Source organism: Podarcis tiliguerta (assembly GCF_965153285.1).
Source record: "Podarcis tiliguerta genome assembly, chromosome: 7".
Classification (NCBI taxonomy): Eukaryota; Metazoa; Chordata; class Lepidosauria; order Squamata; family Lacertidae; genus Podarcis; species Podarcis tiliguerta.
This window is the reverse complement of record NC_139540.1, coordinates 86,222,502-86,249,922: the sequence shown is the minus strand read 5'-3', so window position 1 is coordinate 86,249,922 and position 27,421 is coordinate 86,222,502. Positions and strand designations below refer to the sequence as shown.

General features: G+C 45.2%; 1 protein-coding gene across 2 annotated transcripts; it reads right to left on the bottom strand.

Annotated features, from left to right (window-relative positions):
* Positions 1-26,258, bottom strand: SYNDIG1 (synapse differentiation inducing 1). Of its 2 annotated transcripts, none has more exons than XM_083448482.1 (4): positions 26,045-26,258; positions 12,826-13,378; positions 4,121-4,258; positions 1-1,287 (listed from the first exon to the last, which is right to left on the bottom strand). In XM_083448482.1, exons 2-4 carry the CDS (start codon positions 13,318-13,320, stop codon positions 1,129-1,131), a joined length of 792 nt encoding a protein of 263 aa, XP_083304608.1. In that variant the 5' UTR covers positions 13,321-13,378; positions 26,045-26,258; the 3' UTR covers positions 1-1,128. The 2 variants fall into 2 exon arrangements, with proteins under 2 accessions (XP_083304608.1, XP_083304609.1); XM_083448483.1 differs by lacking the exon at positions 26,045-26,258 and adding an exon at positions 23,153-23,283.
* Positions 26,259-27,421: the final 1,163 nt, after the last annotated feature.

Sequence of the window (27,421 nt, the reverse complement as noted above, 5' to 3'; positions counted from 1 at the left end):
TTATTTTCAGTTGATTTTTATTAATTAATTCTTTTCAATATGCCCATTGCCCACTTGAGTTTATTTTAGGCGAACATCGCAACTAGAGAATGGGGAATGTATCACAGCATGACTGAAAGTCCATAAACCAAGAATGAAGGTTTGTGCCATCAGGCTGACACTCCAGGGTCCTGTAACCAGACCTCTTGGTCCATGCTGTGATGTGGAACTCCATGCCTTGTCATGAAATCTGTGGACAGGCTTCTTATACTTAGTTGCAGGAGAGGCCCCTTTGTTAAGAGAGATGCTGCCAGAAAGAGCTGCATGCTTTGCAAGCCAGTCATTTTCAGAGTGGGATCAGGGCCAGCCCAAGACACTTTGGCACCTGAGAGGGACAAATCCTCTTGTTAGCAATGCACCAAGAAGCTCAATGTAAGCTCCACTGAAATGAACAGGAGCTGCACAAGAACATGACTGTACTTCTGCACACCTCATTTTGGTTTCAACGCAGCTTGCACAGGAAGCTTTCTCAACAACTTTGTTCCATAAGTTCAACACCCCAAATCTGCTGCCCTCAGGCAGCCACCTCATTTTGCCTCAACTCTGGATGTGATGGACCAGAAGAACGTATCATTTTGAGTTTGTTCTTTTCCTATACGGCTCCTGCTATTCCTATATGACATTCACTTTGCAGGTAATATTTGAGCCATGGTCATGAATATGCACTGTTTCATCTTCTCAATCACCCAAAGCCGAGAGAGGAATCACCTTTCTTATGTAGGAAACAGTCAGCTGTGTGGAGCTTTAGGTCTCTACATTCAGATGCCTCTCACCTTTTGACAGATGAACCTCATGTTCAAGGGTATATATGCGACAGAGCTCCCTTTGGGTTTGGTCCAGCTCAGGACAGCAACGAGCTCTGAAGACGTATATCTGGCTCTCAGGAAAGAACCTGCATTTCTTGGCTTCTTGCAATGACTGTACTGCCAACATTCAAAGTGAGCTGGAGGGGGTGTATAGATCCTGAACATTCTTCTTCAGAATTCAAATCGTACAAAATTACAGCAGCCCTTCGTACCATCAAAACAAGTGATATTTGAAATGTCATGGCCTCCTGTGGCTTTCTACAGCTGTCCACTTCTTTGAGTTTCATATGTGATTGTTTTTGGACAGGTACGCTATAAGCGCCACGGCAACCCCTACGTAGATGCCTGTTCCAATAGTGATGGACAGCACAGCCAGGAAGAGGGCTCGTCGTGAACTGGAGCTTGCATGGTGGAAGTCCCCTTTAGCAATGGCTTTGTTTGTCTGTAGGGGGATGAAAAGCTCACTTTAGTAAACCTGGATATGGTGCACTCTTCAACTTTAAAGAGGAAAATTGATTTTTTAGACTTTTTTTTTTAGTATGCTGTATAGTTTGGGCTTTTAAAGCTGTTGCTAAGGTAGAAATAGCCAAACAGTACAAAGTCAGATCCATTCCACCAAGCACAGGAGGATAAAGGATGGACTGGTGCACTGAATAGGACTTTCTGAGTTAGTAATTTAGTTGTCTTTGCCACCTGGCATCCATTTTTGGCATAAACAGATGAGCCACATTAAGCTGCAGCCCCACTTCTTAAATGTCAAATAATTCTGACATCTCTTTTACAATAATGTGCTTTATCCTGCACTGCCTGGATGCTTGATTCAGTGGGTCTGTTTTCTTTTTAGGTGGTTCTTCAACTCCTGTCAACTGCATTTTAATGAACACAAATGGTGAAAGGCAATTACACTGCAGCTGTTCTGTTTTAAAATTACTGATGAGTTAATTTGCGATATTATAACTGAGCATCTAAATGATAACACTTAAACTATTATAATGTTGAGACAAGCATGTCTAAATAAACATGGTGTGTTAAATTATTGCTCGGCTAATAAAGGCCAGGTGAAACCCTTTTCTATGTGCCATGCTAGATCATAACAGAACACCTGCTTTGCATGCAGAATGCCATAGGTTTAAGCTTTCAAATCTTCAGTGGTATACACCCCCCCCGTCATTTTCCATGTAAAGGATGCCCCCATGTATAAGACAACCCCTATTTTTTAAAATCCAAAATGAAGAAATCAATATTTTAAACATGTTGTAGCATGCTGTAACTAAAGTAGGTCATTCTGCCGTGGTTAATGGCAAAATCTTGCCTGTGAGTCCTAGAAAAACTACCCCATCTTGCAGGCTTTTCCACCTGGCCTGGGAGGGCAAGACCCTGACTGACTCCAACTACAAAAGCTGAGCCTGCTGAACAGACACTTGGGCTGGGGAATTGCTTTTGTCACGTTTGTAATTATGTAAATCGTTTCATGTTGCAAGCCGTCTTGAGCATGGTTTTAACTACGGAAAGGCAGCATACAAATTAAATGATGATGAAGAAGAATATCTGATACCAGAGACATCTATCTCACATGACCTTGAAGGACGACACTGTCACCCCCCAAAATCAACCCTCCTTTGCTGTCCTGCAGGACACCTCTGCAGCGGCTATGAGTTCCAGCACTTTCCTTTCTGGAGAAAAAAAAACAAAAAATACTTGGCCAGACTGTGGTTGGCATCAAGATGACTGATGAGCCAATTTAACACAGTCTTCAGGCTGAAATGTTTTCAGTAGCAGGCCAAAAGCTTTAATAAATAAAAAGCAGGCACAAAACACCGACGGAATTCTAAGTTGGGGGATTCCGCTCAGCAGCCGCACAGGGCAAGCCAGCTTGTTCAAGAGCAGACAGAATTAAAGATAACAGTGCAGACTTCCTTGTAAAGGTCTTGGATCCTTCAGCACCGATCATCTTTAAATGTCTATTGCCTAGAGCAGCCTCACTCATTAAGAGCGTCCTCACTCATTAGCCTTGGATGTCTCCACTATTTTAGTTTTCTCTGCAGTAATGTATTTGTAATAGCACTGTGCAAGTGGCAGAATGGCAAGCCTGACAGCAGTTCATAGGGGCTGGTGACATTTATATGATCATATGTGCCATGTGCTTGTGAAAATGGGTATATTTTTAGGGATTTTGCAACAGAAGGAAGCCAGTTGCTTAAATCAGTCTATAAAGTGACTGTCAAATTCACAGTAGCAAGAATGCACATTTGAATGACTTCCTTCCACCCTTTAATTTTATTTCTAGAGTGCTGAAACAAAGTAGGTGCTCTGTATAAAACACAAGCCAGTGTAAGATGAGAGACACTCAATGGAAGGAGAGAGGTGGGAAATAATAAAGGTGCCAGGTGAGAGAACAAAAATTTGAGTTTCATAGTGCAATCTATACATGTGTACTGAGAAGTAAGCTCCTTTGAATTCAGTGTGGCTCCTTCCCAGGTAAGCGGGGACTAGATCACAGCCTTGCACAGGCATTTAAAAATAGCAGTGGAAGGAACCAGGTGGATTCTCAGTTCTATCCTGCATTCACAATGTTGGCAGGTGGGGAAAATGCACTAAAGAGCCTCAATGCTTTTTTGATCTCTCATCAAAAATGGTCTTGAATGCATTCTAGGATCAAAAGCCCTGCAGTCTGAAAGAAAAATTAAGGTGCTTACAAATTCAAATGCACCAAGAAGTATAGACATTATACATTAAAGTGCCCCCATTAACTTCTGTCCCATGTAAGCAATAACCACATCCTGAATATTGTGTTTGCTTTCAACTTATGCTTCATGCGCCCACATTTCCCCTTGGTCTTTCAGTCCCAATTCTCTTCTTTTGAAGGGTTGAAACTTCCAGAGATATATCAAATTTTAATAAGCTAAGCTTTAGAATTCTAAATTATTACTTATGACAACCAACCTCTTGCATGATGAGCTTATCTTAAATACAATCTTGTGCATATTTAGCCTAAAGTAAAGCCATCCAAGCACCTGCGCTGAGAATTTATCTCCTCTATTTCGTGAAACGGAAAGAACTCCTGAGTACAGTCGATAAGGCAAGCTTGAAATATCAAACCAGGGAGGGGAATAGTTGCTACACAGAAATAAAAGTGGGGGCGCAAGGTCATCCTGCCCCCTACATACTCAGCTCTGTCTGCCCAGTCCACGGACGGTTTCATCATGCCCTCAGCATAAACAGGGCAGCGCATGCCTGCACACACTGCTAATGGAGATAACAGAATTCTACATTACCTCATGTGACAAATAGAAGGCAGCAATTCCCAGTGGCCAGAAACAGCAGAGCATGGAGAACACGCTGAGTCCAAGATGGTCCCTGGGCGGCATCATAAGGAAATGGTCTTCACTGTCGGTGTCACTTGAATAATCGCTCTGGAACAGCAAGAGGAAGGGCACGTAAAGAGGACACTGATTAGAGGCAAGTTCTCATTGCCTGCCCCTTTTCGATCTACGGTCATTTATTTAAAGTTTGCTATATAGCGGGGATAGCTTAGCTGGTAGACGATGAGGCTCTTGATCCCAGGGCTGTGGGTTTGAGCCCCACAAAAGATTCCGGCACTGCTCGGAACTGGATTAGAAGATCCGCAGGATCCCTTCCTTTCAACTCTACTATTCTATATCTTAAGAAGATATATTTTTAAAATAACTCACGAAAATTGAACTGACTAGCCAAAAGCTTCTTAAAAACTAGCAAACCTTATTAATAATACTGTTGTGAATTTGGCTGCCCTGACCACTGGGAATAAGCAACTGGAACCTTGACAAAAATGTATTCTTTCCCAGCGACTGGGTGCTTTCTCAGATGAGGGTGGGTGGGGTCTCAGGTGGGTGCTCTGCAGTGGGAGGGGGTGAACTAGTGAAAGAGGCAGCTTGCCTCAGACCTGGAAGAAAGACAGCTGAGAGTCTGTAGCTGAAACCGGGGATGTGGTTTTGTGAAAGCTGCACAAGTTGCCCTCAGAGAATCTGCTGCCTGTTTTTAAGAGTCTGCTTGCTTCTTATAGGCTCTGCTTTATTTATCTGTATCTAGCTATATATCTAGGCTAACATTATAAAGAGTCCTTAAGGCAGTTGGATGGTGCCTTGTACGCCTCCTTCCGGCAACTCTTGAAGCCAAGCTGGTGCCAAACGTGTTGCTCTGCTTTCCTTTGGGTCACATCAGTGAGGACCTTCAGGCTTGCACCCTGGGGCTGGTCCCCCCCCCCCCCGCCAAGGTGCACTCCATTGTGTCTCGAGATAGGCTGTCTTTGTAATTTTTTGCTGGGATCTGTCTAAGTCTGCAGTGTGCTCTTGTTCAAAGAAAAGTAAACACTGGCTGTAGACAGTGTGTAGCACATTTCAAATGTTAAAGGCAGGTCAATATCATGATTATGTAAAATGAATTGGGGCAGGTAAGGTAGAGACTGGTGGTTTGTTAAGGCTACCTATTGAGGAGTCTCCCCTCTTTCATCTGCCTCAGGCCCTCTGTAAGCCAAGAGACCTGTGTGAGTGATTATGGTGATCCTGAATTTCAGAGGTGGGCTGCATCATAAGTAAGCCATCAAGTTCAGACTGAAAGTCCCCTAAACCTAGAGAAGGTGATGTAAAGCCCACAGGCTGCATTCAGTTGTCCTTCCCAGGAAAGTTACACCCTCCCTTTTCCCAGAACCACCAACACACGGATGAGTCACCACATGGCAGCAGCAGAGGACTACATGGATCATAAGGTTGCCACTTTGTGAAATGAAAAACAGCAACACTGGGAGATGGTTTGGTTGCATAGGAAGGAGGCTTCTGAGTCACAAGGCAGGTCCCAAAGCACATCCATCTGATGAAGCCTAGTGCGCTTAGCCAGGTTGAAGAAATGTTGAGAAAAACAAGCTTGCTCCGTTCATTTCTGGGAATTGTTCCCAAAGCAAAAAACAAAAACAAAAACCCAACAGCCAGGCATTTCCCCCCTAATCAATTGGCAATGTTAATGTTTCAAGGGAAATTCTGGGAGGGCTGATGACCGTTTACTTCTATTCCAGAGAGTTCTATTTCATTATCTGGGGAAGGTAAAAAAGGTAAAAGTAAAGGACCCCTGGACGGTTAAGGCCAGTCAGAGGCGACTATGGGGTGTGGCACTCATCTCGCTTTCAGGCCAGGGGACAGCTTTCCAGGTCATATGGCCATCTGTCACAGATGCTTTAGCTGAGATTCCTACATTGCAGGGGGTTGGACTAGATGACCCTTGGGCCCCTTCTAAGGCTAAGATTCTAGGATTCTAAGAAGCCAGGGTTAGCCTGCTATATGTGGGACTATGAGAAAGCATTTGACCAAAAGGGGAATGCAGTCAGGCTTCATCTTTATGATTAGCATTATTTAGAACTTGCACATTAATCATGGCTGCTTTTGGAAAAAGAAAATGGGGCACATCACAACCACAACCAAGCTCTTTTTAGTTGTCGTAGCTTCTCAATGGCAGAAAGCTGAACAGATGCTCTTAACATTCTACTCTATGTCCACTTTCTCCTCTCCCCTGTTGAATTAAGTCTCTTTGCCCTCCTAGGCAGGCGGTTTTGTGGACGGGCTCTGAGCTGCTCTAGTGAACCAACGAAGAGCAGGCAGGAGGTCTTGGACGTTGCCCTGGGTGTGGGACCAACTGACCAACAGGGGCACTTGGACAGAATAAACTGTGGCCTGCCAGGCTAATTGACCTCTTCCTTTTGTTGGAACTTTGTGCAGCAGTGGATCAGGACCTGCCTTGAGACTCAGCTGCGGATCCAGGAGGAGTGGCTTCTGTCCAACGCTCAGACAGGGGCTAGGGCCATACCACTCCTCAAACAGGGACCTCTTGGGGGCACCCCTATCTGATGTAAGTCATAGGGTGCCCCCACCCCCAGTTGGGTTTACCATCAGACCTCCAACAGATGGGCTGGAGTGGATTAGTGGGCTTCACCCAATGCCTATTGCCAAACCTTCACATCTGTAACCAATAAAGCTGTGGCCTTAATTTACCCCCTAAATCATTATACTGCATTTCGACTGGTTTTTTCACCTAGGGAATGGGGTGGCCTTGGCACACGAAGGTCAGGTTATGTTTTGCATCTGGAGAGGCCTTTAGGTGCAGTGCACCAATAGCCACCTTGTATGTTCTTGGAGAGACGCGGGTGGCGCTGTGGGTAAAAGCCTCAGTGCCTAGGGCTTGCTGATCGAAAGGTCAGTGGTTCGAATCCCCGCGGCGGGGTGCGCTCCCGCTGTTCGGTCCCAGCGCCTGCCAACCTAGCAGTTCGAAAGCACCCCTGGGTGCAAGTAGATAAATAGGGACCGCTTGCTAGCGGGAAGGTAAACGGTGTTTCCGTGTGCGGCTCTGGCTCGCCAGAGCAGCGATGTCACGCTGGCCACATGACCCGGAAGTGTCTTCGGACAGCGCTGGCCCCCGGCCTCTTTGAGTGAGATGGGCGCACAACCCTAGAGTCTGTCAAGACTGGCCCATATGGGCAGGGGTACCTTTACCTTTACCTTTATGTTCTTGGAGAAGGAATTTAATTTGCTGCTCTGGACTCTGTCTGGAAAATGAAGACTGGTTTGTTCTATTTCATCTCTTGCAAAGGTAAAGCCAACAAAGACCGTGAGGATTTTTTAAAATGACGTCTATACTATAAAATTCCACCACCATACTGAGTGAATTCTGTAGACATTCAATTGGCCCAGGCCCAGCAAGCATTTGCTGCGGAAAGAGAGACTTTTGGATAAAAGAGCATGGCAGCTCAAGTGAAGAGCTCAGCGCACTGACACCTCCCATGAAATGTTAATCTAACTTTTCATAATTCAGAACTTTGGTATTCAATATTTCTAAAATCTTAACATCTATCAATCAGCAATAAATGGCTGAAAGAAATACTAATTTATTCATAATCATTTGAGGTTGTAGCCATTATTCAGGCATGGCAGCTTCAGAATGGCCATAAATAGTTTAGTGCCTGAATAAAGTTAATCTTCAGCCCCCCTTCCTGATTTGCAGTGCAATCCTGTACTGTCTCAGAGTTCAATGGGGCTTCTCCCAGGTAAGTGTTATAAGACTGCAGACTAAGACATTTGTCTGGGAATGTGTGCTTTGTGTTCTCAGTAGTCTGCACTAGCTTTCCCACCCCCATCACCAGCCTTCTTGAATATTGAATGTGTGTGTGTGTGTGAGGGAGAGGGAGAGGGGGCAGAGAGAGAGACAGAAAGACGTGACTTGGCAATTATATAAAAAGCATCTCACACACGTGCAAAATCTCAAGGTTCTGTCATGCTCTCTAGAATAACTCCAAAGCCAGCCTGGGTTACGATTGTGCCTTCAGCAGGGTAAGTGAGGAACAAGAAAAAAGACTGAACTTGACACGATGACTTAAGGCTGAGGAAGAGGTTCTCAGTAGATAACCTTCACAACTAAATTGGAGAGGAGCTATGGTGCGTTCGTGAGGAGGGGTGAAATTCATGAAAGCGGGAAATATTTCAGGGGCAGCCAAACTGTTTGAAATGTTCAGCGCGGGCAGTTTTCTCATGGGTGACAGATGCAAAGTAACAATTTCTTTAAAATAAAAACAAAAAAGAAAAGATATTGGTGGTGCAGCTCTTCTCAATAGCCATCAGCTGGCAGCTGCCATTTTTGTTTCCCAGAATGCCTCAGACATAGCATTATTCTGGACTTTCTGGGAAACAAAAATGGCAGCTGCCCACTGGTGGATACTGAAAGGAGCCCCACCATTTGTGGCATCAACTCTTCAAAGAAACTGGGGAGGGGGGAACTGCTACTGCTAATAATTTCACTCTGCTGGAAAAATCACCGAAACCCTCTTCCATTCACCTTCTGTGCATAGTGTGATGAATTTAGAATAGTGGCAGTATTTTTGCTCGGCCATAAATCAGTCCACAGGTTTACTGATTTTAACTTCCAGGAAAGTTTGGTGTCGCAAGGGCAGGGACTTCAACTAGCAGCTCATCTGCCAGCAGTTGAATCTCCAGCCCTCCTGCTGGTTGATGTGTCTAGGGAGGCTGCCAATATGCCACTCCTTCTGCCCACTGTAGCTAGCATGCCAGTCTCAAGTGACCCTTCTGTGGGGATATCTGAGAAACATTTCACCACCACCACTTGAATATGGACCCTGTGAGCATGAGGAGCCCACTTCAAAAAAGAAAAGCAATCAAGTGACCACTCTGCCCCCACAAATGTGCTCATCCCTTGGCATCTGAGCATACAGTGCAAAGACCAGCAGCAAAGAAGTCTATATCTGTGGGTATATCTGCATGTGTGAAGACTTCTGCACAATTAAGAATCATACACAACTGGGCATCCAGACTGTGTGAAAGTCTTCATGCATGTATGTGTGGCTGCTGGGGGCAGAGGAAGCTGGCAGTGTGGAGGGTGGGCACTCAGTGCGCCCTTGCTTCCATCTTGCACGCTGATTCAGTACATCAGCAGCTCTTCTGAAGGGGAATAGAATAGAGCGCTGAGTCTATAACAGGTGAACCAATACCAATAAATATATAATTTGCTATTGAAATTATCTGGTGAAAGTACCAGCTCCTAGCTACCAACCAGGAATCTAGGGAGAATTCCTTCTCAGCCATGCCAACTGGTGACTGACAGCTTGTTCACAGAAAAAGAAAGTGTCTGACAGAAATAGACAAGGAGGTAGGCTGGCAAGAAAGCCATGGCTAGCATCAGGGCTACACCTGAAATTTATAGCCCAGGTGTGTATCAGAAACAAGTTCCTACTCTGGTTGGCATGCATGCCTCTTTATCCTCATAACAGTCCTAGGAGGTGGATCAGGCAATGTGATAATGGCTGGTCCAAGCTCACACTGTGCGGGGGATTGAATTTGGGTCTCCTCAAACTAAATGCAGCACCCGCAGCCACACCATGATAAATCATTTAGTTTCTTCTCCCCTCAATTCCAATACTTGCTCTCATTCAAATGTTTAGTAAAAAGCCTTCAGATCTGTAGACTAATCTCAAGATTACTGCTGAGGCTGAATTAAAAATATTTCTACATGTTTCAGTGCAACCACAGATTATTATTTTCCTGGAGAAAACAGAACTCTCCGGTTTATCAGCATTTTGCATTGTGTAGATCAGTACTGTGAACAAGAACCTCTTAAGAGCGAACAGTTGAAGATGCAATTGAAGACAATCTGAGTAACACTAAAAATAAGAACACAAAAGAATTTTGGAAGCCGGCATGAAACCAAGTAAGGAGAGACACTTTGGATAAATATCCAAATTAGGAGGCATTCTGAACTGTGTTTTGGAAGGACACCGTTGTTTAAGACAAGGGGCGGGGAAGATTTTCCAACCTGAGGGCCACATTCGTTTGAGAGCAACTTCCCAGGGGCTTTGTGCCAGCGGAGGGTTGAGCCAGAGGCAACAGTGGATGGAGCAAAGGACTGTGCATTTGTACAGTCGGCGACAGGCCTCGCCCTCGCTCTCTGTGCTGGCAAGCAAGTGGCATGATCACACTTCAAAGACACATTCCAGCCAGGCAAAAGTACTTGGGAAGGGCATGGAGAGGAGGCGCAGCCTAGGGGGATTCCTGAGGGTTGGGTGAGGGGGCCCACCAGGCCTGAAGCTCCCCGCATCCCCCCGATTTAGGCACTTCACTGAGAGTAACGGTAGAAAGTATATTTCCAAGGAAAAGTCACTCAAAGCAATGCATTAGCTGCCAACAGAGAGGAATATTGCCTATGAGAATTAGAATCTGAACTCCAGTGTGTGGCTGGTGACAGTATCGCCAAAGAAGCAGCTCAGAGGCTTGCCAAGCGAAGAAAAAGGCTTGGGAAGACTTTCTTTATTTGAAGGGCTTTGAAATTGAGCCATTTAAGACTGTGGTCCCCCACTCCCTTTATTGATTTTTTTTACCTGGCTGAGAGAATGAGGAAAGCAAGATTATTGCCGTTCATGGACTGTCTTAATTAAATTAAGCCAATCAGCAGACTAAATATCAATGAACCCAAGTTTTAAACCTGGGCAATGCTGGAGTTTTTTTGTGCACATGGACTGGTGTCAGTGGTGCACTTGGATAATTTTAGGCTCTGGAGTTAATGGAGGATTCCTGTTTTGATGGCTACCACTTTGTTTACTTCAAAAAATGGCATCCATCTGAGTTGGGCTTTGAACCTCTACCTCAAGTCCTGCCCTGATGGCGCCATTGGCTGCTGAGATAAAGGAAACTAGATTTTGGTTTTGTTGTTGTTTTTAAAATTTTGGCTGTGTGGAGAAATACCCCTGGTTTCTCTATTTCTCTTGAGGGCTACATTTCAATTAAAATGATAGCACAACTTTAGGGAGGGGAGATATGATTCCTCCAATCTTAGTAAAAAAATAAATAAATCAGATATTCAGTTTTACTTTTTTCTGCTTTTGCAAAAAGAAAAATCAAGAACATCTAATGACTGTGCAATGGAAAAGAAATTGCGCCAGCATCCAGACCTGCATGATTTCATTATATATTCTATACACATTTTGTAATTTGCTTCCTTATTGGCATGGGACTTTTTGTTGGCTGAAGAATGTATTGCTTGTGCTATTTAATGTATAGGAGCAAGTCTTTGGAACAACGTCAGGCAACTAATATAATTGTCTGCCAGAGACCCTGCATCTGAGCAATGACATTAGGGATGGCAGGGTAACTAAGCAAGAATATTAATTCCAGCACAAATTGTATTGCAGTGCTTTAACTGCTTTCCACAAAGATGGAGACAGCACACGAGACTCCAACTGAAGTAAAGTACCTTTGAGTCTCATTGATTTCACGTGTGCTTAAACGTCTCCCATTGAAAACAACTGAAATTAAAACTGTTTCACTTTGCTGCATCGGGCTCTGCAAGGGAAGAGTCTCATTTGCTTCCAAAATAAAAAAATTAAAAATGAAAGACACAAAACAATAGCAGTCTATTTTCCCTCAGTCTTTTAGGACATCTCATAGGGTTGTCACCTGTCCTGTATAATACAGGATTTTCCTGTATTTCAATGTAAAATGCTATGTCCTGTAGTGATAGTCTGCCCTGAATTTCATGTATTCTCTTTCTCTCTCTCTCTCTTTCTGCCAAGTTAGGGATCCTCTCCAAATGCATGGTTTCAATTGAAAGGGTGTGTGTAAGATCATGTATTTAAGCTCTGGGTAGCAAAGAGAGAGAGAGAGAGAGAGAGAGAGAGAGAGAGAGAGAGAGAGAGAGTGTAATGGATCTTCCTTTACTCTACACCACACGGTCAAAGGCAGAGGATTTTGCAAGTACCAAGCAGGGAGCCAAATATTTACCTGTTTCCCCACCTGATGTTTCAGGACAGTCCCAAGTGTAGCCTAAAAATCCACAGACTGAAGATGACAGTAGTTTTGAGGGGTTTTACTTGTGACTTTTAACTTACACTGAAGCCACACACCATTTTAAGAACTGACATCGTACAAGCTTCATTTAAATACATGTGTTGACTGACAACCACTCTGAGCAAACTGAACATGTTTCAACTATACATATTCTCCCACACTAGTCATAATTAAACACATAAACAGCAACACATAAATGGCAATACACAAACACTAGAATCTTAGTGGTGTCATCTGAAAAACAGAAACCAAAACTTATTTTAAGTTTGTTTTAAAATATACAGTATTTTTCAAAACAAACTCACCACTTGAGCAGGGAAGGATTCTCAGACTGCGTAATTCTGCTATGTCTCTGCACTGGGAATGCGTGACGGAGCCTATCACACCTAATGGAGAGATGTAGCAGAATTGCTCACCTGCAATGGAGACCAGCTGGAAGGGTGGTAGCCCAGAGTAGCCACTCAGGCAGAGAGGGAACGGGCAACCTCTTTTGTGGGTGGTCCCTTTGGACTCCAAGTAGTCTTTAATCGTGTAATAACAAAGGCATGCCATTGGACCAGATCACATCATAGAAAAACTCCTGCAACTAATGACAAGAAGACCTGCCTGACCTCTACTTCCTGGAAGTCATCCTCTTCTTCCGCTTCATAGGAGAGGGTATGGATCTTGATCTCATCCGTGGAGAGGCTAACAAATTTGCCATCAGAGTATCCTAGGCTGTCTTTGGTGGGTGACCTGTCTTCAATGAAGGTGGTTTCACAGCACTCCGCACTCACACTCTCTCCCCACGACCGCAGCATGCTTTCCGAATAGAGGATGATATTCGGGTGGTAGCGGGACTCCACTGTCTGTGGTAGTGTATTGGGGTCAAGGAGTTGTTGCACCAGGTCATTCCGTGGGTAGCCTGGAGAGTAGAGAGTACCAATCTGCCGACTCTGATACTGGGGGGTGGGGTACACAGACACCAAACCTTCCCTGCCCTCAGCCATCAAGTTTCTGGTGTTGATCAGCCCATTCCTCTTCTTAGCATCAGCTGCTTTGGTGTGCTTAAGGACACTCTTCTGCTCAGCCAAGCCATCCATCCTGTTTTCCTTTTCTTCTACCATCTCACTGAAGTGGAATCTTTGTGGACGATTATCACATGGGATGAAGAGATCCTATATCCTGAGGCATGAGAAAGGGAATAAACCACAAATTAGCACAAAAGCCCCATTCATCCCTAGGCCTTACAAATCACTTTTCCCGGGCAATTTGCTTCTTGTGTGGAAATGATAGGGCTAAAAATTATTTCACCACATTGAAATATTATTTCATGGCATTGAAAAGATACTGTAGTAAAAGGGCTAAGAGACAGAGCTGTTAACCATCACCATCACTATATTTGTATGCCAGCTATTCCATACATGCTCAAGGAGGCTTACAAGAGGAAAAGGTTTACATAATTATCACTAAATGGACTTAGGTAAGTTAGTGTTCACTCAAACTCAGCACCTGCTCCCCCTTCTGCAAGATGACAATATGGTCTAGACCAGGGGTCACCAACCTAAGGCCCAGGGGCCGGAAGCAGCCCACGGAGGTCGACTGACAGGCCCACGAGCCACCCCCCAACTGAGCTGCCCACTCACATGCTGCGCTAAACCGGCAGAGTGCAGCGGGACAGGGGACTTGCTTCCATGGTGCCAGAAATCGCGTCTGCGCATGCGCAGATGCCGAAAATCGCGAGTGAGCCTGCGATCCGGCCCACAGAGGGATCTCTGCGGGACCGATCCAACCCAGGCAAGATAAACCTTGCTGACCACTGGTCTAGACCCCTGTTTCTCAAACTATCTGATGTGGTGGACTAGCAATTCCGCCAACGCCAATGTGCCAGGGACCAGTACCAGATTTGGTCCCTGAAGCACCCCCCCCAACCTTGGGTGTCCCTGACGAATGACAACCAATGGCTTGTGGACCATTACCCAATTCATGAACCACCACTTTGAGTAGTCCTGGTCAAGAGGGACTGCTGTTTTACCCCCACCATGTCTCCTATGTTCTAACACCCAATTTCATTTGATTGACAAATGTTTACACACTTGTATTAGCATGGGAAGGGAAAGTCAAGCCAGAATTGCAAAAACTATTTTTAGCAGAACCTTTTCATGTTGTATTTGGCACTACAATGGCATAACCTGCTAAACGAATGTAGATTTATCAGGCAAATCCGGGCTGCATTTCACACAGGAATTAATCTTAATGCTTAAAATCTCCTTTCACAAGCAAGATAAAAAAGGGATTCTCAGGAACATTACAGAGTCCTGAAATACAAAGGTTTTAACCATGTATGTTTGACATTAATTTCTGCAGCGAGAGTATTTTTCACCCTTCTCTAAATGTGCAGGGTGGGTGGGAATACACTCCTATAAAGATTTTTATACCATGTCTGGTAATGTGTCCCAATGACATATGAGGCCAAAAATATTCTGTAGAACTTGCTCCTCTTATCACAGTTGCTGCAGTGAAGGGTGAAGTGGCAGCCTCAAGCTTCTCCCTGCTGCACAAGCCACCTAGGGCCCTTCCTGTACTTTAGCTATTCATTCACTTGTGAGATTTGCACCCCGCCCTCCATCCTAAGACACTAGGAAGGGTAACAACAAACATACAAATCCACAAACAAAGTCCTCTACCCACTCATCAAATCAGATAAAATGTCAACTGTCTGTCGGCTTTTCTTTTTACCACAGAGACCACCTCCACAGCATGCAAAACATCTGAAGCAAGAGACAGATCTGCAACTGGCACCTAAAGATAGCGCTGGCACTGGGACATGATTCTGGCCTACCCAGAACCAGTCCCTTTATATGACAGAGCTTCACTAGTCCTCTGTCATGTAAAGAGGTTGCATCTCCCTTCCAATACACAAACTGGTATTCTGACAGCTCCCACCATCTCCTTCCTTTTGCTATCTTGCTTGCTTCTTCCTCCATCCCCGGGCATTTTCTGTGCTATGCACAACCTCAGTGAGTCACCTGTCCATCAGAGCCCAAGCTGCCAATATTGCCTTGTCCCTTATGCCCCCCCCCCCCCCCGTGACCATCCAAGATGCTGCACTGCTTGAAGAGAACCCTAGGTTTGTGCCATGAACTCCTAGGCTAATCTCACTTTCTAAAATTATTCATTTGCTTTCTTGAAGCACCATTCTGCTTTCCACCTCTGCCCTCTTGCCTCTTATCCTTAAAAAACTTCCAAAAAAAGTGGTTGTTGGGGTTCTTACATGTCTATGCACCAGACCCAAAGGTGCAAAATGAACACTCAAGCCCTTCAAGGTCCTATTAAGCAGGATTGCTTCCAAATAATTCTTAAGGACCATCTGCTTTTGGAGTTCCCTGATAACACTGAGGAACACTAGGTAAAGGGACCCCTGGCTGTTAGGTCCAGTTGCAGATGACTCTGGGGTTGTGGCGCTCATCTCACTTTATTGGCTGAGCGACCCGACGTACAGCTTCCGGGTCATGTGGCCAGCATGACTAAGCCGCTTCTGGCGAACCAGAGCAGTGCACGGAAACGCCATTTACCTTCCCGCCAGAGCGGTACCTATTTATCTACTTGCACTTTGATGTGCTTTCAAACTGCTAGGTGGGCAGGAGCTGGGACCGAGCAACGGGAGCTCACCAAGCTAGAAACATCTATTATTGCAGCCTGTGAGCAAACTATTGGATACCAAACCAAGAAACACGAGGACTGGTTTGATGAGAATGACAGTGGGATTGAATGAATGACTGACAAGAAAAGGAAGGCCTTTCAGATCTGGAAAAGAGATAGAAACTGCGCCACTAAGAAAAATATCTATGCCAACGCTAAGGCTGAGGTTCAAAGAAGAACCAGAGAATAAAAAATGTTGGATAAAAAATGCTCAAGAGATCCAGCACTGAGCCCACATTCATGATGTACAGAGTTTCTTTAAAGCCACAAAGACCATCTATGGGCTATTAAATTATGGTATAAACTTCCTGTGCTCTACAGATGGTACCACATTTCTAAAAGATAAAGAAGCTATTGAACTGCACTGGAAAGAACATTACCAGCATCTCCTTAACCTCAACTCCCCCGTAGCTGCTGAGGTGTTCTCACAAATTCTGCAAAAACAAATTAGAGATGAGCTTGCAGTATCTCCAAATCTGGGAGAGTTGTGTACAGCTATTAACCAAATGAAAAACAACAAAGCCAGAGACCTGGTGAGATACCTGCCAAAGTCTTCAAAGTGGGTGGAATTTAACTTACACAACAACTTCACAATCCCATCAAAAAAATCTTGGAGAGAGAAATCCTAGCAGACTTTAGGGGTGTCAAAATTATCAATCTTTTTTAAAAAGATGATCAAGCGGGTTACGGAAACTATCAAGGCATCTCTTTATTAGCTGAGGCTGGTAAAATTCTTATAAAGATCTTAGCAAACCGTCTCTTAACAATATCCAAGGCTACCCTTCCTGAATCCCAAAATGGTTTTGACCTTATAGGGGAACAGTGGACATGATTTTCACCGCTCGACAGCTTCAAGCAAAATGCAGAGAGCAAAACCAAGCCTTGTATATGGTGTTTATTGATCTGACTAAGGCCCTTGACACTATAAATCGTAATGCCCTGTGGACTGCCCTTCTGAAAATTGGCTGCCCAGATAAACTTGTGAACATCCTTCGGCTCCTCCATGATAATATGACAGCAATAATTGCAGATAACAATGGCTCTCAAAGTGACCATTCACAGTGGAATCAGGTGTTAAACAGGGTTGTGTTATTGCCTCTATTTTTTTCATTGCCATGATCCTACACTTTGACGAAGGGAAACTCCCCACCAGAGTAGAAATCATATATCGAACAGATGAAAGGTTACCATAACTTCTGCCATAGAACTTCAGTATGCTGAGGAAAATGTAGTGTGTGCACACTCAGGGGGTGACCTCCAAACCATCCTAAATATCTTCGCAGATGCTTACAGAAAAAATTGCCTATTGCTCAATATCCAAAAAACCTAAGTGCTGTACCAACAAGCACAAAAGAACCCATCTGCAGTGCCACAAATCCAACTTGATGGTGTAATGTTAGAAAGTGCTGATCACTTCTCCTACCTGGGCAGTTATCTTTCCACAAGGGGGCTACATTGATGCTGAAATCCAGCATCGCCTGAGCTCTATGAATGCAGCCTTCTCCCAACTGAAGTGCAGAGTATTTGAGGACTGGAACATTTGCAGGGAAACCAAAATGATTGTTTACAAAGCTATTGTACTGCCAACCTTACTGTCTGCTTGTGAAACATGGACCACTTAGAAATGTCATCTCCAATTCCTCGAAAGATTCCATCAACAGTGTCTCTGAATTTTTTTTTTATATCACTCGAGAAGGCAGGCGAACTAATGTCAGTGTATTGGAAGAAGCAAAGATCACCAGTGTTGAAGCAATGGTTCTTGAACATCAACTTCGCAGGACCGGTCATGTTGTTTGGATGCCTGATTTTTGTTTTTGAAGGCAACTAATCTATTCCAAACTTAAAAATGGAAAGCGTAATGCTGGTGGTCAACAAATGGGTTTAAAGACTCTCTCAAGGCAAATCTAAAAAAATGTAGTATAAACACTGACAATTGGGAAACAGTGGCCTGTGAGCGCTCCAACTGGAGAACAGCCTTTACCAAAGGTGTCATGGACTCTGAAGACGCTTGAACTCAGGATGAAAGGGAGAAACGTGCTAAGAGGAAGGCACGCTTGGCAAACCCTCACCGTGATCAACTCCAACCCGGAAACCTATGTCCCCATTGTGGAAGGTCATGTGGATCCAGAATTGGCTCCACAGTCACTTACAGACTCACTGTTAAGACTGTGTTTATGGAAGAAAATCTTACTTGGCTACGAGTGATCGCTAAAGAAGAAGCTGTGTTTGAGGGCAGCTGAAATTTCTGTTTTTTATCCCAAGGCAAGCCCAAGTACCCTGCACTGGAGTAATTCGACCACAGTCCAATTGTGCACCAATGACCACTCTCAGTTTTATTTATTTTTTGATGGGTTTTAACTTGTGAGTTAGCTGCCACAACAAGAACCTTTTGGCTGAGTAGCACAGTGTAAACAAAGTACAACAAATATACCAAAGCAAATTCTAATGTATGATAATTCCTGGTTTTAGGTTTTAAAATTATCTTCTGAATTAATTTTTTAATCCTCCTTGAGATAAGCATATGAGAGCATAGCATCTAATTATAATATGTAAGTGACAATCTGTCTTGTAGTCACACTTTACTACATTAATTTAAGAAGCTAAGTTTGCAAATTGCCATTGAATTCTAAACTGGTTTCTGAACCTGCAGACATGACCAAAAAGAGTGCAGATGAACACAGCTACCACTAGTCAGTCACATGCATTATGCTCCTCCTATCAAAGACAGTGAGGGTGACTGGCTGCAACACTGGTTGCCCCACTGACTGCCAGGGTTGATCTGGCTGATTTGCCAGGAGCCCCCTGCCTCCCTCACCACTCAGTGTGCTCCTCCTCTCCCAAAGCAGTGAGCTCAGTGGAAGAGGACGGATATCCCAAATGGAGAGGTAAGGATTCTGCTGCATCATCTAGTTCATCTAGTCCAGGATCCTGCTTCCGAAAACGTGGCAACCCTAAATTGTTCACACCCAGCTATCGGCATGCACCGTGCGCTTTGAGACTGCAATGCAAAAGCTGGTTTGCCTGTTAACCTTCAGTGTGAGGAAACACGTACTTGTTTTGCCTGTAGAAGGGAACAAACTCTGTTGCACCACCAGAGATACAAGAAGACCTAACCCATTCATGTCTTAAGTAGCAGAATAGGAACCATTCATACTTCGTTTACCAGGGTATATCAGCTATTTTCTCTTCATTGGCTTTTTTTTTTTTTTAAGCTAGGTGCCATATCACAAGAAGAGGTTTCTCACTTGCTGTTCAAAACATGTGACAATTTAAACCAATCTTGGGAGCATCTCATTCCTGATCTCTTTATTGGCCTCTGGTGGAAGATTTACAGAGGAGTAGCTGCAGCAAACAGGACAGAGCCTTGCGTCATAAGCTTTGTGGACTACAGGCCACTTCAGCAGATGCATGAAGCTATGGCCAGAGGGCAATGAAATGCAGTCAAGTACAGACAGTGATATTTATGTAATTAACAGTACGTAATTTGCAAACTGTTGTTGATATCACAGATAGTCTGACATTGGTAAACCAATTTAAATCCTTTGCTGGATATCCCCTGAAATCTTGATGGATAGTATTGCAACTCCACAGTTTCATGCCAACGTTTAAGCTTCCACAGGATTCTAAAACAAGTAAAGCAAGGTCTGAAAGACATGCATTTTCACCATTAGCAGAGTAATGTGTGAATCTACTCTCTCACCTTCTGCCCCGCGAAACAGACTACTTAGAGTTAACGCTGATGCTCAGGCTCAGCACCACACAGCTCTCCCCATATGGCAAACAGCTTGGGCGAAACGTTCACCATGAGCAGAAGCTGCAGTTTTGCATGTTTCCACAGACAGACTCACTCAAACTCTGTGGGCACAAAATCAAGCTCTTGTGCTTCATGTTAATTAAATCTATATTTAAAAAAACAGCCTTTGCCTCTGTTTGCAATCATTAATGCATTAGAATGCTGTTTGCTACAAAAGCACACAATAAAATAAGGTAATGGATTTATCTAATGCAACACTCCTGGAGAACGGTCACTCAAGGGGAATTCCTCACCACCTCCACACTGCAAGCTCCTGCATGCTCCCCCAAAAACAACACCTTTCTCTGGGGGGGGGGGAGCTCAGGAAAGGCCTGGAATGCCTCTCTGTGCATCTGCTTGCTTGGTTTTTCCATCCCACCCCTTTCCTAACTCTTAGGAGAGGCTCTTGGGTGCAGGGAGAGAGACTGCAGTGGAGAATTACCGTATTTTTTGCACCATAACACTCACTTTTTTCCTCCTAGAAAGTAAGGGGAAATGTCTGTGCGTGTTATGGAGCGAATGCCTACGGGTCGCAGGGGGGATCTGCTGCAGTCGTGAGCAGAGGATCCGTGGTTCCCCTTCCTTCCCTCCTCCGTGGCTCGCTTTGAAACAGCAAAGCGGGAGAAGAGCCGCTGAATGGGGAGGAGAGAGGGACAGAGAGCCTGCTTGCTTTAAAGGAGCAAAGCGGGAGAGGAGAGGAGCAGCTTACACGAGTGTAAGCGGCTCCTGTCCGGTTGGCTCCTTTAAAGCAAGCAGGCTCTCCTTTTCTCCCTCCTCCCCACTCAGCGGCTAAATAGCAGCAAAGTTTTTCAGCGAGCCGGGGAGGAGGGAGAGAAGCAGAGCCTGCTTGCTTCTCCTCTTATACCCCTCTTCTGCATTATTAACAGCATCCTTCTCCACCCACCCCACATGTGTTCCTTGTCCCTTGAGTGTTTTTCCTTCCCTCCCCACTTAAAACGTGGTTTCAAAGCATGGATCCACATGGATCCTCAGGATTTTTGCACTGGGTCACCCCAAATTCACCATCAGATCACATGTCTGTGGCCACAGCATGAACCACAAAAATCATACATCCACTGTTTCATTTAGAATATTTTTTTTCTTGTTTTCCTCCTCTAAAAACTATGTGCATGTTATGGTCGGGTGCGTGTTATAGAGCGAAAAATACGGGTATATTTGTGTGACTCTACTTGTCCTCACACAGCCATGGTTACTTACAACCTATTAATAAGCATTTATACAACACTTTTTTTTTAGCTCTCAAAAAGTAATTCACAGCAATCCTTACCAGCCCTTATCATCACCACTGAGCTAGGGCTGGGGAGCAGAGGCTGAGAGGATTTGCCTAAGGGTGTCCAGCATGATTATGGCAGATTTGAAGGGGCGCTTTCTGATTTGCTGCCATGCTATAAGGGCTTCCACCTGCATTGCAAATGCAAAGAAACCTACTCTTTGTGGCTTCGCAGCTCCTTGCCATGGCCTCAGCTGGTGTTTAAGGGGAGGAAAGAGACCACCAGGATGCATTATGACCCCAAATATGCCACCTAAGAAGCAATGCGCTTGATCAAGTCACTATCTGGATAGAAAGTGTCCTTGCCCTGAAGCAACTGAAGATGCCCACTTTTATCACAAATTAAAGATTGATCAAACTAATATGGCATTTGTGATGATAAATAGTTCCTATCCTTCCTATCCATATAGGTTTATTATTACCTCACTCTGAAGGTGGTGGCGGTGAAAGGCTAGATGTGTAGTGAACTCTGCAAAGGTCAGTCTCAATCAATTTGAGGTTTGCTCAGACTTAAACCTTAAACTTCATTGTATTTTTGCTTGCTCATTGCAGACCTCCAGTTTTTCTGACATTATGGCCTCCTGTGTGTTGCAGCAGAAATGGCTTCCGAATTATATAGAACATTTGTTTGGAAAATTAATAAGAATTAAACTCAGAAGTGCACTTTGGCATCCCGTGGATTATTTCTGCTTCAGCAGAATGTGCTTTAGTGACAAATAGTGACGGCATGGGGGTATACAGCCCCCCTAAAAGGTGCCTGCATCCAGTACTGAATGGATGTTACTGCTCAATGTGTCTGCACAAAAAGAACAACAGCTAATTGAATTGTCATGTGACAGGACCCTTGAAGATATTTTTTGGAAGTTAGGCTATTCAAATTTTGGCTTCATGCCATTAAAATTACTCTAGTACTATCCTGAGCTTGCTGATGAATCAATAGGTGCAGCGGTGAAACTACCGGTAGGTTTTATTTCACCCAGGTCAAAAACCCAGATTGGCACTCCCCTCCGCCCCCGTACATTTCTATACATACACAGGCTGGGAGCCTCAATGACGCCCCTCTGGTTAGCCCCCCCAGCTGTGGCTCTGCCTAAAAGTTTTTTCAAAAACCTGTCTTTGAGACAGGTTTTTTAGCAATGTATTAATAATGTGGGGCTGCCATACATCTGGATTTTGCCAGACATTACCAGGATTACAAAGGTGGAATTGACATCCGGGGGGGATTTCTGAAGTGTGGCCCTTTGTCCTGGATCTTAGGCAAGTCAATTGGAAAAGTGCATTTTTTTGGCGTTATTGTAAAAACAACACATCTCAACAATTTTTGGGGTGTCCTGGTTTTTACCTTTTGAAATATGGCAACCCTACAATAATGATCTGAGACTATGTGTAACAATCATCACACCCCACATTGACCTACTTTTGGCAAAATGCAAACTCTGACATCCCACTGATACTTGCCAAAATGGGCTTCATCCTGAATAAAACTACTAAAATTATTCAGGTTGTTATATTGAACACTACTTGTGTAACCTGTATGTATTCAGGAAAAGTATTTATAACCTTATGAAGCAAAAACTGTGAATAACTTTTGTAAATACTATAAATATTTCAACAAATTCCACATTAACAGGAGCATTATGTAAAAATTTTACTTGGTTGTCTCAAGAATCTCAAGAATTATTTATAAAAAATAGGCAAACCTGCAGTGAAAATGCATGAAACCGACAATGGCTGGAGAGCCAAGGTCCAGAATTCATATGACAATAAATCAGTGTCACTATATCAGGTAAATTTGGAGTTGTGGGTTACCATGCTAGAACAGGTGTGAACCACAGTTTGGTCAGTGTCACTGAGTCTTTTTTCAGTCAAGACATTTTGGCATCTATTTGTTTCTCCATTTCCTTCTCTGCACTTTCAGTGTAGATGCATTAAAGTGCAGAAGAAAGAGTTACAATTTGACATTTACGGTATCACCATTTGTCCTGGAAATGCAGTTTAGAAGCTTTTCTGAATTACTGCCGCTGTGGTTATGGGGACCACCTGAAGGAACGCCATAGAGCACTGGTGGCCCATGGACCACAGCTGAAGAATTACTGCAGTAATGCATTGGATCCATTTTTAATTGGCAATAAACAGCAGTTTCACCCACACAATCCTATAGACCTCTACTTACTTCCAGCTTCCATTGAATTTTGTGGGACTTCCAAAATTCAGTGGAGCTTACAAACAGCTGCACTTTTACGTGAGGGGAGAGGGACTTTCTGCTGGCCATCAGGCAATGGCTCTTTCCACCTGCCTTGCGCCCACCCCCCCTCCAGGCCTGGGAGTCTTCCTCAGACCACGACTTTGAGAACAGAAGGCGCAGCTGGGAAGAGAGGAATTCAGGGATATATATTTTTAATTTTAAGAATAATTTGTGTGTCCTTGTTTCTCAATTTCATCATTTTATATGGTTTTGTATGTTTTGTGGTATTTTATGCATTGTGATTTGCTGTTATTTCTATTGATTATACATTTTTAAAAAATAGCCTACTAGTTTTTGTATAAATTTGTTCCAAATATTGTTGTCTTTATCCAAGCAGAGTCTATGTCTGTAAGCAGTCCATTCATAAATTGCAAGTTCATATTATCAATCCACTGATTAAAGGAGATTATGCCTTTAACTAAAATTTTCAGAAAAAGAATATTCTGCTGTACTATATACCTACTGTATGGAACTTAACCACTGGACAACGAAAATGGATTTTACATGCTCTAATGGTAGCCAAGAAATTTATATTGATGAACTGGAAGAATAAATACATGATCTCCTTTATTGATTATAGATTAGTAATTATTGTAATTGATAAGTGTAAACAATTTAATTATTATTTGCTGATGTTTAATTTTACTGTTTACTATTAGATCATAGAATCATAGAATCATAGAGTTGGAAGAGACCACAAGGGCCATCGAGTCCAACCCCCTGCCAAGCAGGAAACACCATCAGAGCACTCTTGACATATGGTTGTCAAGTCTCTGCTTAAAGACCTCCAGAGAAGGAGACTCCACCACACTCCTTGGCAGCAGATTCCACTGTCGAACAGCTCTTCCTGTCAGGAAGTTCTTCCTAATGCTTAGGTGGAATCTTCTTTCTTGTAGTTTGGATCCATTGCTCCGTGTCCACTTCTCTGGAGCAGCAGAAAACAACCTTTCTCCCTCCTCTATGTGACATCCTTTTATATATTTGAACATGGCTATCATATCACGCCTTAACCTCCTCTTCTCCAGGCTAAACATGCCCAGCTCCCTTAGCCGTTCCTCATAAGGCATCGTTTCCAGGCCTTTGACCATTTTGGTTGCCCTCCTCTGGACACGTTCCAGTTTGTCAGTGTCCTTCTTGAACTGTGGTGCCCAGAACTGGACACAGTACTCCAGGTGAGGTCTGACCAGAGCAGAATACAGTGGCACTATAACTTCCCTTGATCTAGATGCTATACTCCTATTGATGCAGCCCAGAATTACATTGGCTTTTTTAGCTGCCGCGTCACACTGTTGGCTCATGTCAAGTTTGTGGTCAACCAAGACTCCTAGATCCTTTTCACATGTACTGCTCTCAAGCCAAGTGTCACCCATCTTGTGTTTGTGCCTCTCATTTTTTTGCCCAAGTGCAATACTTTACATTTCTCCCTGTTAAAATTCATCTTGTTTGTTTTGGCCTAGTTCTCTAATCTGTCAAGGTCGTTTTGAAGTGTGATCCTGTCCTCTGGGGTGTTAGCCACCCCTCCCAGTTTGGTGTCATCTGCAAATTTGATCAGGATGCCCTTGAGTCCATCATCCAAGTCGTTGATAAAGATGTTGAATAAGACCGGGCCCAAGACAGAACCCTGTGGCACCCCACTAGTCACTCTTCTCCAGGATGAAGAAGAACCATTGATGAGCACCCTTTGGGTCCGGTCAGTCAGCCAGTTACAAATCCACTGAGTGGTAGCATAGTCAAGACCGCATTCTAATGGATTATTGAATATTGCTTTATTTGATATAAGTTGTTTATATAAGTTCTTTATTTGATATAAGTTGTTTATTTTTAAATTGTTGTGACTGTTTTATATTGGATCAGATTGTTGCTATTAATGTTTGATGTTTTATTATGTTTTTATATGAGTTGGAAGCCACCCAGAGTGGCTGGGGCAACCCAGACAGAAGGTACTTATTATTATTATTATTATTATTATTATTATTATTATTACTGCTCTAATAAGTTTCAACCTGGGGGTAAGGCCCACTGAATTCATTGGGACTTGCATAAGAATGTGTTGTTAGTCGTTTTCACAGAAGTTTGTTTCTGCATTCTAAGCCAAAGGAACTTCCTTTAGCATCTCCCCATCAATCTTCACCCTTTGGGAAGGAAGCAGAGAGCGCGTTCCCGATCACGTCCCTTGGGGAGAAACCACTGGAAACGGTGGTGGAGCTGAGCGCGGGCGACAGGCAGCTCTCCGCCCGATGCACCCGGCCAGCTGGCAGCCTCTCTTCCGCGGAGGCGCCTCTCTGCCGCCCGGACGCCCGTGGATGCGTCCTGCTCAGGGGCTCCCGACGCGCCTGCGCTTATCTCGGGGTCGCGGGTTCGAGCCCCAGGCGGAGCATTGCAGGGGGCTGGACTAGATGACCCTCCGAGTCCCTTCCAGCTCGACCATTTTGCGAGCCCAGATTCACAGGTGGGGAATTCCCGGAATGGATCTGTCCCAAGGGACCGCTTCTCGGAGTCTCCCAGGGCAGCAATGCGACAGGAGAAGCGGCGGCTCGGGGGAGCTCAGCCCGCGAAACCACGCGGGGGCCGGGCGAGCGCCAGGGCGCGCACATGCCTCGCCTGCCGAGAGAGCGGGGCTGCCGACTTCGCGTTGCCGTCGGAGGACCCGGCGCCCGAGGAGGCGGCGACTCAGCACCGGAGCCCTTCCGTCGAGGGTCCTTCCCCGCAGTGCTGCGCCACTTCGGAATTGCGGGAGGCGGGAAAGGCGCCGTCTTGGCCGGGGCAGAGGCGGGACGGGCGCAGACTCCATCTCCCCCCTTCTTCCCTCCCGGGACTTACCTCCGGGCCAAGCGGCGGCCGCAAGGTGACCTCCGTCGGGCGGGCCGTCCGGGCTGCGGCTTGCGGGACCGGCGGCCTCACCCTGCGGCGCCCCCCAGCAGAGGCGCGCAGAGCGGCGGCGGCTCCGGGCAGGGCAGCCCCGCGGCGGATCGCGAGCAGGGGAAAGAGTCGCCGCGGCAGGTGGAGCTGCCGCATGTCACGAAGGCTGCAAGCCGGGGCGCGGCGCCGCCGCCCGGGGAGAGCCGACAGCGGCCAGGCGCTGCTGCTGCTGCTGCCGCATCTGGGGCTTGACAGGAGGAATTTACAGCCCTGCACCGAGACTCGGTTCGGCGGGGGGGGGGGGGGCGCAAAGATCCCCCCGGGTCCTAGAGGGAGCTCCGGGCTGGGCAGGCGGCGGGAAGCGGCGAAGCGGCGCGAAACGTCGGCGCCAACCCGCGGGACGCCCAGCGCCGGAGAAGGGAAGGCGAGCAAACGTGGTCAGGCGCCCCGCCAGCCCAGCAAAGCCTTCTATCTACGGCACAAGACCAACAACATCCCAGCTTCCTGTGAAACAGGCAAATCGCATTACTGCAGGAGTAAGGAGCAGCCGGCTAGAGAGCAAAGGCAAGCTGAGCCCCAAAGTCAAAGGCCTTCTGAAAAAGAAAGATCACTTTTCTCCTGCTGAAAAGGGCAGGAGTGGAAAGCTAAAGGAACCTCTTTTGGGAGAGAGTAGGCACAGAGAAGACCCTGCTCCTTCCAGGCCAAACTATGCTGGAATGTTATGCTCATTGGCCAGAATGCTGGGGTGAAAATATTGTTGCATACCAGTCTCCCAATGGTGCAAGACTCCAGGGGTTCCATTTGCTTAGCCAGAGTTTGGTTCTCCAGAAGAAGGTTGCCTGGTCAGTTCAACAATTGAATCCTCCGTGAGATTTTAACCCTTGCTGGATCCAGGACCCCAAGGGACTCAGGCATCATACAAGCTAACCCCCACCAACTCACAAACATATAAATTGGGGGCCAGGGGTCCGGATTGGCCCTGATTCAGGCAAGCTCCTCCCTGCTTCCTTGGCCACCACTCTTCAGTAAGGATACCTCTCAGGAAATAAAAGAGACCTGTCTCTTAAACAACCCACTGGACAGGATCCCCATGGACGTCCTCTATGGGGAGCCGGCCTCCAGCACCAGGCCAATTGGCAGATCAACTCTGTGTTAACAAAAATGTCCACAAATGTGACATGTAGGCCGGCAACTTCAACATCACTGTGTGGGAATCCTTTGCAGACGACCATGGTACCAGTCAAGTTCATAGCAGTGATGGGGGGAGGACGACCACTGGGAGGAATGCAAAGCAAAGAACTGCTGCAGCAGCACAACTGGACGCCTTAATCTGCCCCA

What these genes read in the sequence shown, in the direction of transcription:
- SYNDIG1 (XM_083448482.1), bottom strand. Translation starts at nt 13,320, where the DNA reads ATGGTAGAAGAAAAGGAAAACAGGATGGATGGCTTGGCTGAGCAGAAG. An exon ending in ATGACTTCCAGGAAGTAGAG is followed by an intron (nt 4,259 to 12,825) that starts GTCAGGCAGGTC and finishes TTGCTGTTCCAG; the next exon opens with AGCGATTATTCAAGTGACAC. An exon ending in CCTTCTATTTGTCACATGAG is followed by an intron (nt 1,288 to 4,120) that starts GTAATGTAGAAT and finishes ATCCCCCTACAG; the next exon opens with ACAAACAAAGCCATTGCTAA.